The sequence below is a fragment of the Etheostoma spectabile genome, unplaced genomic scaffold, assembly GCF_008692095.1.
Source record: "Etheostoma spectabile isolate EspeVRDwgs_2016 unplaced genomic scaffold, UIUC_Espe_1.0 scaffold280, whole genome shotgun sequence".
NCBI lineage: Eukaryota > Metazoa > Chordata > Actinopteri > Perciformes > Percidae > Etheostoma > Etheostoma spectabile.
In genome coordinates this window covers 80237-94044 of record NW_022605578.1, presented here as the reverse complement: position 1 = coordinate 94044, position 13808 = coordinate 80237, and the positions used below count along the sequence as shown (strand labels likewise).

Genomic DNA, 13808 nt, shown 5'->3' with positions numbered 1-13808 from the left:
TAACAAAGTCCTCTGAGAGAAATACGAGTTCCCGGAAGAGAAGCGCAGGCTTCGGACCGGTCTTTCACGCTCCTCAGCATACTGAACGCGCTCACGTGCGCTCAGGAGTCGCACCCGCCGTGCTGCGTGCTTGTGAAGAACACGGAGAGGGGTTGGGCGCAACCAAGTCTCACACGGAGGCGGGTGGGTTATGTCAAAACATGTATTTCTTTGCTTGGCAATTACATTGAATCGAAAAAGCCAACCACTTATCATCGTTTATAACATAATACTGTTATACCAGTTAATATAATTCATCATTATAATAAGATCGGGGGGGGTTAAACAGGCCAGTTTTGATTACCCCCCCGTAAATCACGCCTAGGGGGATGCAGAGTTCGTTTCTCAGGGATCATGTAGCCCACTGCATGAACCTATTGAAGTATGTATTTGTCTCTATGTCAGTGTTCTTTCGGTGTGTGTGTGTGTGTGTGTGTGTGTGTGTGTGTGTGTGTGTGGAAGGGGGGCCTGCATATTGTTTATTTGTATTTGTATCTGTTTTAAGATTAGTTTGTGTACCACCTAATCTCCCCATTTGGGATAATAACGTTTACCTTGACCATAAGGAAATGCCGCAGCGTGATAATAAATCACACCAAAACACTAAGTAATAGATAAACTAACTAGTAGTGTTGGAGATTATCAATGCTAGTAATTTTAGCCCTAGGGCCTTTTTAACACCTGGTTTCAGTACCCATCCATATGAGAGAAAAAAACTGTACATTAATCAAAACTTGTCATACCTCTGATTATTTTGGAGACAGCAGACATAAATAATAATAATAAATCGGTGCATACACAACCGCTGTGTTGATGGCCAACAAACATCTCTTGAGGCAAGAAGCAGGAGTAGAGAGCCCTTCCGTTTTCCATCTTCGCCTTGGTGGTTCTGATTGGTTTAAAGAAATCCCATTACACTAGAGCATGCAATGTAGAGGTGTCAGACCCTGCTTCTCAAAGCTTTGGAGGAGGGTCTACCTGCAAACAAACTATAATGTTGCATGAACTAGCTGAACCAAATTGAAAGTTCCAGCAGCAGTTTTAGCAAGAAGAAATAAACAAAAAATAGATAAAAAGACAGTATAAAGACAACAAATAGTAATATAAATGAATAAATGAGTCCAGTGTTAAAGTGATAAAGTGACCAGGTGTGAATTTAAGATAGGTCTCACCAGAAGTACAAGGGCGTGACTTCAGCTCTCTGAAGTCTACGTATTGGCAGAGTCAACTGAAACTGACATGCGATTGGTCAGTATGGCAGTCAGTATGGCAGTCAGTATGGCAGTCGGTATGGCGGTCGGGTATGGCAGTCGGTATGGAGGTCAGTATGACAGTCAGTATGGAAGTCAGTATGGAAGTCAGTATGACAGTCAGTATGGAAGTCAGTATGGAGGTCAGTATGGCGGTCAGTATGGAAGTCAGTATGGAGGTCAGTATGGCGGTCAGTATGGAAGTCAGTATGGCGGTCAGTATGGAAGTCAGTATGGAAGTCAGTATGACAGTCAGTATGGAGGTCAGTATGGCAGTCAGTATGGAGGTCAGTATGGCAGTCAGTATGGAAGTCAGTATGGAAGTCAGTATGGAAGTCAGTATGGCAGTCAGTATGGCAGTCAGTATGGAGGTCAGTATGGCAGTCAGTATGGAAGTCAGTATGACGGTCAGTATGGAGGTCAGTATGGAAGTCAGTATGGCGGTCAGTATGGAGGTCAGTACGGAAGTCAGTATGGAAGTCAGTATGGCAGTCAGTATGGAAGTCAGTATGGAAGTCAGTATGGCAGTCAGTATGGAAGTCAGTATGGCAGTCAGTATGGAGGTCAGTATGGAAGTCAGTATGGCGGTCAGTATGGAGGTCAGTACGGAAGTCAGTACGGAAGTCAGTATGGCAGTCAGTATGGAAGTCAGTATGGAAGTCAGTATGACGGTCAGTATGGAGGTCAGTATGGAAGTCAGTATGGAGGTCAGTATGGCGGTCAGTATGGAAGTCAGTATGGAAGTCAGTATGACAGTCAGTATGGAAGTCAGTATGGAGGTCAGTATGGCGGTCAGTATGGCGGTCAGTATGGAAGTCAGTATGGAAGTCAGTATGGAAGTCAGTATGGAAGTCAGTATGACAGTCAGTATGGAAGTCAGTATGGAGGTCAGTATGGAAGTCAGTATGGAAGTCAGTATGACAGTCAGTATGGAAGTCAGTATGGAAGTCAGTATGGAAGTCAGTATGGCGGTCAGTATGGAAGTCAGTATGACAGTCAGTATGGAAGTCAGTATGGAGGTCAGTATGGCGGTCAGTATGGCGGTCAGTATGGCGGTCAGTATGGAAGTCAGTATGGAAGTCAGTATGGAGGTCAGTATGGAAGTCAGTATGACAGTCAGTATGGAAGTCAGTATGGAGGTCAGTATGGCGGTCAGTATGGCGGTCAGTATGGCGGTCAGTATGGAGGTGAGTATGGCGATGAGTATGGAGGTGAGTATGGAGGTGAGTATGGCGGTGAGTATGGCAGTCAGTATGGCAGTCAGTGTGTGCGACATTTCCTCGTTGGTCCCCCTACAGGTTGGGAGCGGAGTTGTCCATCCTGGCTCGGACACCTTAGCAGTGTTGAGGCATCGTACTGTTGATGTTTTAGTAATAAACCCGGAGGTGCTGATGAGTTTTGACATGTTTTATAATGTGTATATGCTCTGCAGAACCCAGTGACAACTAGAGTTATGTCCCTGTGGTATGCCTCCTCCAACAGTCAGGTGTTTTTGCAGAACATTATGATGTCACAGTGAAGTTGACCATGACCTTTTAAGGTATAAAATGTCATCACTTCACCATTTCATCCTATTTGACATACAATATGTGTGAATTGTTGGACAAAGTAATAATTGCCGGAGAAATTCTTGTGTTACATGTAACTCTTGTGTAAAATGGTTTTGTTTCACAGTGAACTTAATGGTCCAATATTTAATTTATCTACTGTAACACATCCAAAAATGACCCCAATGTGTCATCAGATAGGAAGGAAACATGCTAAGTTGAAATACTTTTCTGACAACAATGTTAATTCCAGTGTTTTCTACTTTTGAAATTTCCGTTCAGTGACAGAATTTCTGTTTGTGTTTTTTGGTCTGTGTGTTGTTATCAACTGGCCAGTTGGACAGACAGCTCACATTACATACTGCACCTTTAACCACCAAAATAATCATTTGTTTGGTGGACGCCTGTGCCAAATGTTAAGAAATTCCCTCCCGGTGGTTCCTGACATCGTGTTCATAAGAATTCTGGCCATGGCTCACCAAGGCCTAATAAATAATGATTCACTCAGGTGGGTTTAGGTCATAAGGCCTGGCTCATCTGTCAAAGTGTGCTATGTAAAATTGTACCATCACACCACACAAAGGGAAGAGGAACATTTCAGAACCCAGTGTCCATTAACAGCTGTAGAATGACACTACGACTCGTAGTGACATTCTGTACGAGGCAGGGGGGAACACAGTTCCATCTATCCATAGAAGTCAGGAGACGAGATCAACAGAACGAGTCAAGGAGCCCTCAGATGTCATAAAAAGAATAAGGCTGGTATTATTCCATATTTTTCTCAGTCAAAAAATCCCATAGGTTAGTCCGTCTCTCGATACTTGATGTCGTGGGGCGGCTGTGGCTCAGTGGTAGAGCGGTTGCCTGGCAATCGGAAGGTTGGTGGTTTGATCCCTGGCCCTGCAGTCCCATGTCGAAGTGTCCTTGGGCAAGACACTGAACCCCGAGTTGCCCCCGGTGCTGCGCATCGGAGTGTGAATGTGTGCGAGTGTGTATCTGATGAGCAGGTGGCACCTTGTACGGCAGCCCCGGCCAGTGTATGAATGTGTGTGAATGGTTCCTGTATGATGTAAAAGCGCTTTGAGTGGTTGTTAAGACTAGAAAAGCGCTATATAAATACAGCACATTTACATTAAAAAGAAAAACTGCTGCTCACAGACCTATAGTTTCCTTTTTAATAAGGACTCCGTGATGGAAAAGAAGGAAAATGTCAGCCAGTCCAACAGTGGTGTTTTTAATAGTTACTGACAATGGAGCTCTACTGCACAGAGGCATAAGAAATGTCAGGCTTTGGACACACACACACACACACACTTAGGATTTGTAGAAAATAAGAAAAATGTTGAATACTATAAATGAATGCTTTATTGGTCTGGCCACTGCATTCCCAATTTCTCAACCAATACTTATGCATTTAGCTTGAATAAAAAGAAATGTATAAAACATGTGCTGTCAAACAATAATCTTCTAGTGTTAATGATTTATTGAATAATCAAGGGGGGGGGGGGGGACGACTTATGACAATACCCAGCACTGTGTACTGAGTGTGCTTTTCCTAAAACAAGAACAGCCAGGTAACAGCGCGGTGTAGCTTACCTTGTAGACAGGCCCCGTACGTTTAGTCTTATCCATCCAGTTTCTCCTGAATGTTGTTGATAACGACAGCATTGTTTTACATTTTAGGATTTAAAATAATTCATTTGATTTAATAGTATGGATTTGACCCAATTCTGTTGCATACATTTAGTATCATTACCTTTATAATAAATCAGTATAATTCACCGACGTCTCTGATGAAGCTGCCACACGTCGTTTACCTCCAGCAGCTCGTGGTGCTCGTTTCACTAAACGTTGAAAACATGGCGTAGACTCGTGATCCAGCACGCCGACTCTGCAAACAGCAGAACCAGAAGAGGCCCGTCTGGATTCACTCCAGCTGCTGTGCAGCAGTAATGGAGTTTCTATTTTGATGTTTATCGTCAATCAGGCAGAATAACTGACCCACTTTAGGTACTCCACATTTAACTAGAGATGTTTAAGAAGACTTTTTGTGGGTTTGTGTACTCCGCCTCGATTCTGATCAGTGCTGCCTGCATAACACATCGGCAGCGGAGAAGGAAAATCACTGGCAAACTGAAAAGTGTGTCATAAAAATACTCATGTGGGGATGGGGGATTAAATTAGTTATTAACAATGCAATGTGTGTAAGAAGAAACAAATCATACACGTAGTCACATTTTCTGCTCGGAGACCATTTTCATTGTGCAGGTGCTTGATAATGACTTGTGCTTGGAGGTCTGACTTATGTAATATTTTTATTGGTATTTTTGGAGAAGACCATTTTACAACAGATTTAATAATAATTCAGAGCTCTAAAGAGAGAGGGAGAGAGCCAGAGTATCATTCTACCATTGACTGTTGCCATCAGCTGCTTATATTGTCAACAGGCAAACTCCTAATCACCATAGGAAAACAAAAAGAAAACAAGAAAGGAAATCCAACATTTTTGATTTTTTTTTTTTTTTAGTAAATAACATCCAGGGTTGCATCATTCAATTATTTCAGAAACAAAAAGGGAGAACAGATTTTAGGTTTACATGTTTGAACATTTGCTTGGTAAAAGGGGGGAGTGAAATAATTGACGAGTGAAGAGGGCAGAAGATGCTTTGAGATGTTTCCACTGGGAGAAAAAAAAAAAAATTAAAAACAAGAGGGTCAGATGACTATCTTCTTAACTTCAGTTTCCAAAGAAACCTTACCAAAAGTCAACACTGAAAGGAGAACAGACAGGGATGGATGGGGGAGGGTGTGTGTCTGGGGGTGGGGGCAGGGGGCTACAGCCTCCACATCCCAAAAAAAAAAAAAAAAAAAACTGCTTTTTCATTCTTCTTTTCTTTCGGAGTGCAGAGTTTTATTATATTTACATATGAATATATAGACAACACAGCTTACAAAGGCGTGTGTGAATCTATACATTTCCATTACATAGATAGTTATTATGGAAGGAGAGACACAGACTTTCTGTTTGTCGCTTGTCCAGGAAGAGAGACGTGTTGGTCCTGGTCACCAACGCTTCTGCAGCTCTGCTCTGGGCAGAGACCACTCAGAAACCTAGAGACACAGACACAAACACAGGCACCATTATTAACTCATTGTTCAGAAGCCCACAGACAGACAGAGACAGACAGAGACGCTGAAAGACGTCGACCTGCGAGTCCCATGGGGTGAGGAAAGGGCAGGTGATTACTTAAGAGGAATCAGAGTGCATAAGAGGTGTCACCATCAGGCAGATGGGGCAGGGTGCCATCCCTCCCAACCAACCGGATCATTTGTTGCACCGCTGCGAATCAACACTGCTGAACCGGTGTGAGGCTGCTGCACCTTAGAATATGTAGAGCACTCAAATCCCAGGTGTTGAATAGCTCTATAATAATGTTTAACTGTGTAATTGTATGTGGTTGAGTATTTATCCCAAAAATCTCACCAGCCACTGCTTTAACTAAAGATGTGTCTACAAACACAGAAGGCGCAAAGGTCCTAGAAATGCACCCAACGATAAAACCAGATTTATGGAAAACTATTTCCCGTTTCCCACAATGCAATGTCATCTGCAATGGCAACAAGGGAGAACACTGAGGTATCTTTACACTGTTGGGAGAGGAAAACCCTGCACCCTACCTTGTTTGGTACGGTATGTTTTCTGGCACATCACAACATTTCCCTTCTTCCATTAACCCCACTGGTTGCTAAGCTGCACGACTGCTACCAGACAGAACACGGACTAAAACGTGCAAAAAACGTTGCTCAAAGCCATATGGTCGTTGTCACGAGTGATCACTGGAGAAGAGGTGTTATACGCTCACCATTTGTGTTTTTACTTACAAAAATGACTAAAATATACTCAAACCAAAATATTCAACTGAAGCAACATAAGAGCAAACAAACCAGCAACCTTCTCCTTTCTTCTCCTGATGCTCGTTTAATATACACTCACCGGCCACTTTATTAGGTACACCTGTCCAACTGCTCGTTAACACTTAATTTCTAAGCAGCCAATCACATGGCGGCAACTCAGTGCATTTAGGCATGTAGACATGGTCAAGAGAATCTCCTGCAGTTCAAACCGAGCATCAGTATGGGGAAGAAAGGTGATTTGAGTGACTTTGAACGTGGCATGATTGTTGGTGCCAGAAGGGCTGGTCTGAGTATTTCAGAAACTGCTAATCTACTGGGATTTTCACGCACAACCATCTCTAGGGTTTACAGAGAATGGTCCGAAAAAGAAAAAACATCCAGTGAGCGGCAGTTCTGTGGGCGGAAATGCCTTGTTGATGCCAGAGGTCAGAGGAGAGTGGCCAGACTGGTTCGAGCTGATAGAAGGGCAACAGTGACTCAAATAACCACCCGTTACAACCAAGGTGGGCAGAAGAGCATCTCTGAACGCACAGTACGTCGAACTTTGAGGCAGATGGGCTACAGCAGCAGAAGACCACATCGGGTGCCACTCCTTTCAGCTAAGAACAGGAAACTGAGACTACAATTTGCACAAGCTCATCGAAATTGGACAATAGAAGATTGGAAAAACGTTGCCTGGTCTGATGAGTCTCGATTCTGCTGCGACAGTCGGATGGTAGGGTCAGAATTTGGCGTCTACAACATGAAAGCATGGATCCATCCTGCCTTGTATCAACGGTTCAGGCTGGTGGTGGTGGTGTCATGGTGTGGGGAATATTTTCTTGGCACTCTTTGGGCCCCTTGGTACAATTGAGCATCGTTGCAACGCCACAGCCTACCTGAGTATTGTTGCTGACCATGTCCATCCCTTTATGACCATAATGTACCCAACTTCTGATGGCTACTTTCAGCAGGATAATGCGCCATGTCATAAAGCTGGAATCATCACAGACTGGTTTCTTGAACATGACAATGAGTTCGCTGTACTCAAATGGCCACAGTCACCAGATCTCAATCCAATAGAGCATCTTTGGGATGTGGTGGAATGGGAGATTCGCATCATGGATGTGCAGCCGACAAATCTGCGGCAACTGTATGATGCCATCATGTCAATATGGACCAAACTCCCTGAGGAATGCTTCCAGCACCTTGTTGAATCTATGCTACGAAGAATTGAGGCAGTTCTGAAGGCAAAAGGGCGTCCAACCCGTTACTAGCATGGGGTACCTAATAAAGTGGCCGGTGAGTGTATATGTGTGCACCCCATACAGATCTATCTTACCTATTGTTCTTCACCTTAGGATCGCCCAGCCCCTCCCTCATGCAAACGTGCACCCTCTCTCCCTGACTGAGCTGGTGAGCAGCCGAGCTACACCCACATCACAGTCGGAACCATAGCAAAATACTATGAACCCATAAAACCTTCCGAACACGCCTACGTCAAATAATAAAGTAAAACCAAAACAATAACCTACAACATTACAGTGAAATTAAGGATTAAGCAGACACCAAACAGTCTCAACTTTGGGAACGGGGCCTAGTGAAAAGGGAGAGTTGTGACATGATGGCAGATGAACCACGGCGACCAGGTTGGGACTTTGGGACTACAGTAGTGTTCCTGCCCTCTGTGGGAGTTCAGCGATCCGCTCATCTTCTCCCACGGGAAAGCGTTGTCCTGAGTCTTCCAGCTTAGAGAAAATTCTACTTCTACTTCCTTTTTTGTGTGTGTGGATATCGTCAGAAAGTTTCATGGTTCGCAATATCCAATAAATCTGGTCCATCACCGCAATGAACCGAGTACCTTGGATTGAACTGAGAACAGCTGATCATGTAGTTTAACAGGTTGTTTGTGGTTCGCGATCCAACAACGAAAAAGATAGATCCACGCACAAGGCAAGTGGTTGGATGGCTGGATTTTCTATAGACCGACATGTGGTGGTGTGCACATCGGCTCGGGTCTCAGCAGCTCACCGAAGGGCTGGGCAGAAGACCTTTTCACAGCAGACATTTTGTCTCGTCATAGCAGGAAAAGCACAGCTGAAATTGATAACCTTAACTCAGTTCCATCAAGTGTCCCAGTGAGCTATAGCACGGTCAGCATGCTCAGCACCAGGGCCTCTCCTAAGTGGAATGCAGCCATCATTAATGGTTTTGAATACACCTGTGCTTTTCCTACTATGACATGTCTGCCGTTAAAAAGGTCTATGGGGCTTATAACTAATATTTTGACATTTTTAGGCTACGCTGTAAGATGATATATATCTCAATATCTACATATTTTCTCAAAACTTTATTAAACCCTTTGATCATACGAGCGTGATCATCTAAAATGAGAGGTAACATAGCTCATACATTTGAGAGGGTTTAACATCATAATGTCCTGATATTGGGAGCGACATCATTCTGAAGTGAAATTAGTCCATGGAAACAGGAAGTTGGTCAACGTCTGTTGACTTACGTTCAACTAATTGTTCACAATTAAAATTCAATTTTCCTGTGAAATACTACGCAGGCATTGGATGAAAAGAAATTGATTTAATTTATTATTTAATATTTATCCATTTATTTACTGACGGCTCCAGTGTTCTGCACTGCGTAGTGTTTGAAGTAGAGGAACAGAAACGTGGTGCCGACACCTTTTAACAGCCATCGTTTTGTGGCGTATTTTTTTAATAGTTGTTGTTCCACATTGTGAAACCGAAACACCTCAATATCATTTACAGGCTCTGGGATATTCCTCCATTTTGAATTGGCAGTAGCTCAAGACAATGGTTGATGATGCCTTGTCTTTTCTATCTGTAAAGTGTCTTGAGATAACTCTTGTTGTGATTTGATACTATAAATAAAATTGAATTGAATTTTCGAGACTTCGTTTAAAGTAGAACAAACTTAGCTTAGCTCACAGCTGTTTATTAAGCATGTTTCTGTGCACAACAGTAACCCTGCTGGCAGAACTGTGTTAATGTGTTAACCATGCCAACGTGACACTATGATCTTCTGACCTGCGGGCAGACACAAACACTTATCAATGGTTGTTGTTTTTTAACGACTTAATTTTATAAAGATGACGGCTCGTGCAAAATATTTTACTATATACACTCTAGTTTTTAACCGGCTTCACATTCTCTGCTCTAGGTTCTAAGTCAATGTGTGGTTTTTTTTTCAATGGAAGTTTTTGACAATGGATTTATGTGCAATTGTCAATTCAATTTGCAATTTTGTCATGCAATTTAAAATGTGCAAACTTAACAGGAACACTCTACTCTGCCTCTGATTGGCCATCTCTAACCCGGACCTAATCCAACCAATGAAGGCAATGAGTACTAGAGGGAAAGTGGAGGTTTTGCAGAACTTGGCCCACGGGTCCTAACAGGTCCTACATTATACATTAATGCCAACATGGCCACAGATGAACTCGTTGCAGCGCAGTTCCGACCAGAGATTTGCGATGAGACGAGTTGAAACTTGCAACTACTTCAACGTCCTGAAACCTGACGGTGTATCATCTTCATAGCAGTGACTCAGTACTTCTGTTCTACTTTCTTACTTTTTGGGCTTATATGTTGCTGAATATCATAGGTAGTGTCTTGAAATATGTATGAGGATGGTGAGACAAACGACGACAATGTTTTATTTCTCTGATTCACGGTTTCGTTAAGTCACTCGACCGCATTCCGTGCTTGCCTTGGCTGTTAAAACAAGTGATGTGGCCCTTTGTTCTAAAACCAGGCACTGGTGACTTGACAAGCTTTCTCTGCAACGTCCTCAAACAGTTATGTCTTGTTGCAAATATTTGGTCTGAAATGGACTTGGAGATGACGTGGATTGAGCATCGGCAACTTTGCTAGGGTGCACACACTCCCAGAGGGTGGAAGAACTTTCTGCCCCAACAGGCCTCGACACCACAGGAATTACAGGCTGTGTCAGAGGCGCGCAGACTGGGGAGAGAAGGCGGTTCTTAACACAGCCTGTGTTTACTAAACAGGGAGTGTCTTCCTAACTAAGGACCGGCCTTGATGAGGACTCATTAAATTCCCATTTGAATAAAGAGGCCAAATGAGCCCGGTGACCAAGCAAATGTAACGCGACAGACTTGGCTACGCTATTTTGCTGGCACATTGAATTTCCATTTAAATAAAGACACCAAAAAACCATGGCAATATAAAATACAATCAATTGAGCTTGCACTCAAATTAGTCAAAAAAATTAAACAATTGTATTGAGGATGGCATCGTAACCATGCATATTAAATAGTTAATCGCAAAAAGCACATTTAAACTGCATTACAAAATTGTAAATTGAATTGACAATTGGAAAATGCGTTGGCATTTGACAAATAGAGTACAAAAACCTCAGTTTTTATGTTTGCACCATAGAGTAGCACTTCACTGTATGTACTTTTAACTTACGAGAATAAAGTCAATTCTAATTCTGATTCATAGTTCTACTACACAACCCTAAAAAGAGAGCATGTTGCATGTTTACTTAACCATATTAACAGGTGATGTGTAGTTACAGCACCTCTTTAACTTATGTTCTTCACTTTCACATGCATTTTCATGGTTTAAACTCCTTGCCCCCCCATAGCAACATCACCAAACATTCCTATGAGGGGAAAAACAGTATTTCAACTTTGATTCCATTTCCTAAAGAAAGCTAAGCAGTGTTCAGTCAAGGGTTTTGAAGCCAGGGTGAATAACAATCTCTTTGTTAATAGGTTTGAAGTGTTCTGCACTGCGCCATTACGACTATGATTAAAAAAACATTTATTTGACCTTTATGTAACTAGAAAAGGCCTCACTGAGTTAGGCAGTACAGGTATTATGGGTGCTACTCTCAGGCTTTATTTAAATAATTTAAATTGGTAGGACTACAGCCTCCCATCCACCACTAGAGCAGTGTTGGAACAGAGTCTGGGTAGAGCTGCCAGTTTCTTTTGTACAACTTGAACCACCCTTAAGACCTGGGATTAACCTTAAAAAAACCTATAAGACGGTCTAAAAGCTTAAACTTTATTAGACAGTGTTCTGTCAGAAGCTACACCGTTGAAATTGTGAATTAAAAGAAAATTCTGATAGCATTTTAAACACTTGTCAAATACAAGTCTTACACTAAATTCAAAACTGCATCAGTTAATTCAATACATGTGACCTTTGCCTGTTTATTAACAGGAAAATTGTGTACTGACAGCACACGGTAGTGAAAGGCCGTTAATGCGGCAGCTTTAAGTTTTTCAGAGGGTGCAGAAAAAATTCCAACTGTGGATTCACACTACTGAGGGTTGTTAAGTACTCTAAAACATCATGGGCATCATTGCTAGCGAATCTGTTACTGTTCAGTGTGTTAGGCAGGGGAAGAAATGGGCATGTTGGAACAGCATCTGGTTTCCCATCAGACTGGGTGTCTCCTGCCTGGATGCCAACAGCAAACTAACAATCTAGCAGAGCTGGTGAGATTCTACGAAAAGGCAAGAGCAGGCTGGACCAACAGGATTTATGTGTTAAACAACACGCTCTGACATCTACTTCTCATTGCGTTTGTTTAGTTTCTGGACCACTCATATTTTTCTATAAAATGTTTTTAAGCTAGCATTCTGTTGAAGCTAACTCATTATTTTCTTTAGTTGTAACAGAGACTTTCAGCAAAGAAGTGACTGAGGCTTAACAGTGAAAGAAGATGCAATTCTATTCATTAGAGGGTGGATGACGGTGGGTCTGATTTAAACGTCTCTTTTTAAGTCATCTGTGTTAAAATCAGCTTTTTAACTTGGACTATGTAAGTGAAGGGTTGCCGTGTTTATGGCAGGCAAGGTGGAATTAAAACCTTCAACTGAGTTATTCTTCGTCACTGCCTGCTCTTGGCACTGCCTGGAAATCTATTGAAGAGAAAATTTATGAGAAAGTATAAAATAAACTAACTACCTTTTTAAGTGAAAGCTATTAGAAAGCACAATCATTTCATGTTTTAAAGCATTACAAGTTGTGAATACATTGTACATGACATTATCAGAAAGCTGGCTTGCTTGCTTATGAGTGAGTGCCTTTGAATGCTCATGGGCGGAACTAGACATTCCACACCGGACCTGTTGAAGCCTAAACTGAACTACTCGGCAAAGTAGTAAAGTGAAGTGCAACTCAAACTCATCACTTGACCAATCTCCAAAACTTAATCCTCTATAGGCTAAAAATAAAAGAAATAATGGCAAAACTGGTTAAAACACAAAACATTAACATGACATAATGTTAGAAAACAATGACTGAAAACAGATTACCTCCCAAAATGGCGAAGGTAGGGACGACTGTTCTTGAACAGGACCCTAGGCAATTCAGAGTTTGTTTGGTACACAATTGTTAGCCATTGTTCTTGAGTTATTGGGGTGGTAACGCCAGAGGTAAATTAACCTCAGAGTCAGTTACTATGGTAACTGGGCATGTGAACGTAACCTGGTCAGGGGCAGGTTTTCTTCTGTCTCCTCCCTCTGACTCAGCGCTCTCTTTCCTCATTCATTCATTCATTCATTCATTCATTCAGTATCAAGAGCATTTTAGTGCAGTTTATCTGCATGGATAAAAAACATGTTGGTTTATTAACCATGTTAGGCAGACTATAAAACGTGTTATTCTAAAAACTTGGCGGGTCCTTGTGTCGACGACCCCGTTGATGAAGAAGCTGTATTACTCCACAGAGAGTTAAACATACATCAGGAGATGATATTGAGGCCCGACTATAGATGCATTTTCATTTCCAGATAATTACCTATCTGAACAGTATCATTTTTCATCCCAGTCTATCAGTTATGGAGCCTACATAACCCTATCCGTCCTCATATCGCTGACGTCCCCCATCATGGACCTGCTCTACATCCCAGCACATTATTTGTGTCGCATTACTTTTTTTTTGCAAACGGCGGTTTTCTTTACACCGTTGTTGATGCGGAGCATGTCAGTAACACCACTGTAGGAAAGCACCATCAGAAGAGTGGGACTCACTGTGAAATAGGATTAATGGTAGTTTACAT

The 13808-nt window shown here is 42.2% G+C and overlaps 2 protein-coding genes across 4 annotated transcripts in view; one reads left to right on the top strand and one right to left on the bottom strand.

Annotated features, from left to right (window-relative positions):
• The first annotated feature begins 1329 nt into the window (after window positions 1-1329).
• LOC116686001 (glycine-rich cell wall structural protein 1.8-like) lies at window positions 1330-2738 on the top strand. The gene is made up of 2 exons (XM_032510926.1): window positions 1330-2512; window positions 2722-2738. Exons 1-2 carry the CDS (start codon window positions 1330-1332, stop codon window positions 2736-2738), a joined length of 1200 nt encoding a protein of 399 aa, XP_032366817.1.
• Window positions 2739-5132: 2394 nt separating this feature from the next.
• LOC116685986 (casein kinase I) overlaps window positions 5133-13808 on the bottom strand; it is a 35218-nt gene continuing 26542 nt past the window's right edge. For all 3 annotated transcript variants that reach the window (XM_032510916.1, XM_032510919.1, XM_032510920.1), the window contains one exon: window positions 5133-5947. In XM_032510916.1, the coding sequence (XP_032366807.1) occupies window positions 5940-5947 (8 nt within the window). In that variant the 3' untranslated portion in view covers window positions 5133-5939. The remainder of the gene's footprint in view (window positions 5948-13808) is intronic.

Excerpts from the sequence above, each read along its gene's own strand:
- LOC116686001 (XM_032510926.1), top strand. The coding sequence starts at position 1,330 with ATGGCGGTCGGGTATGGCAGTCGGTATGGAGGTCAGTATGACAGTCAG.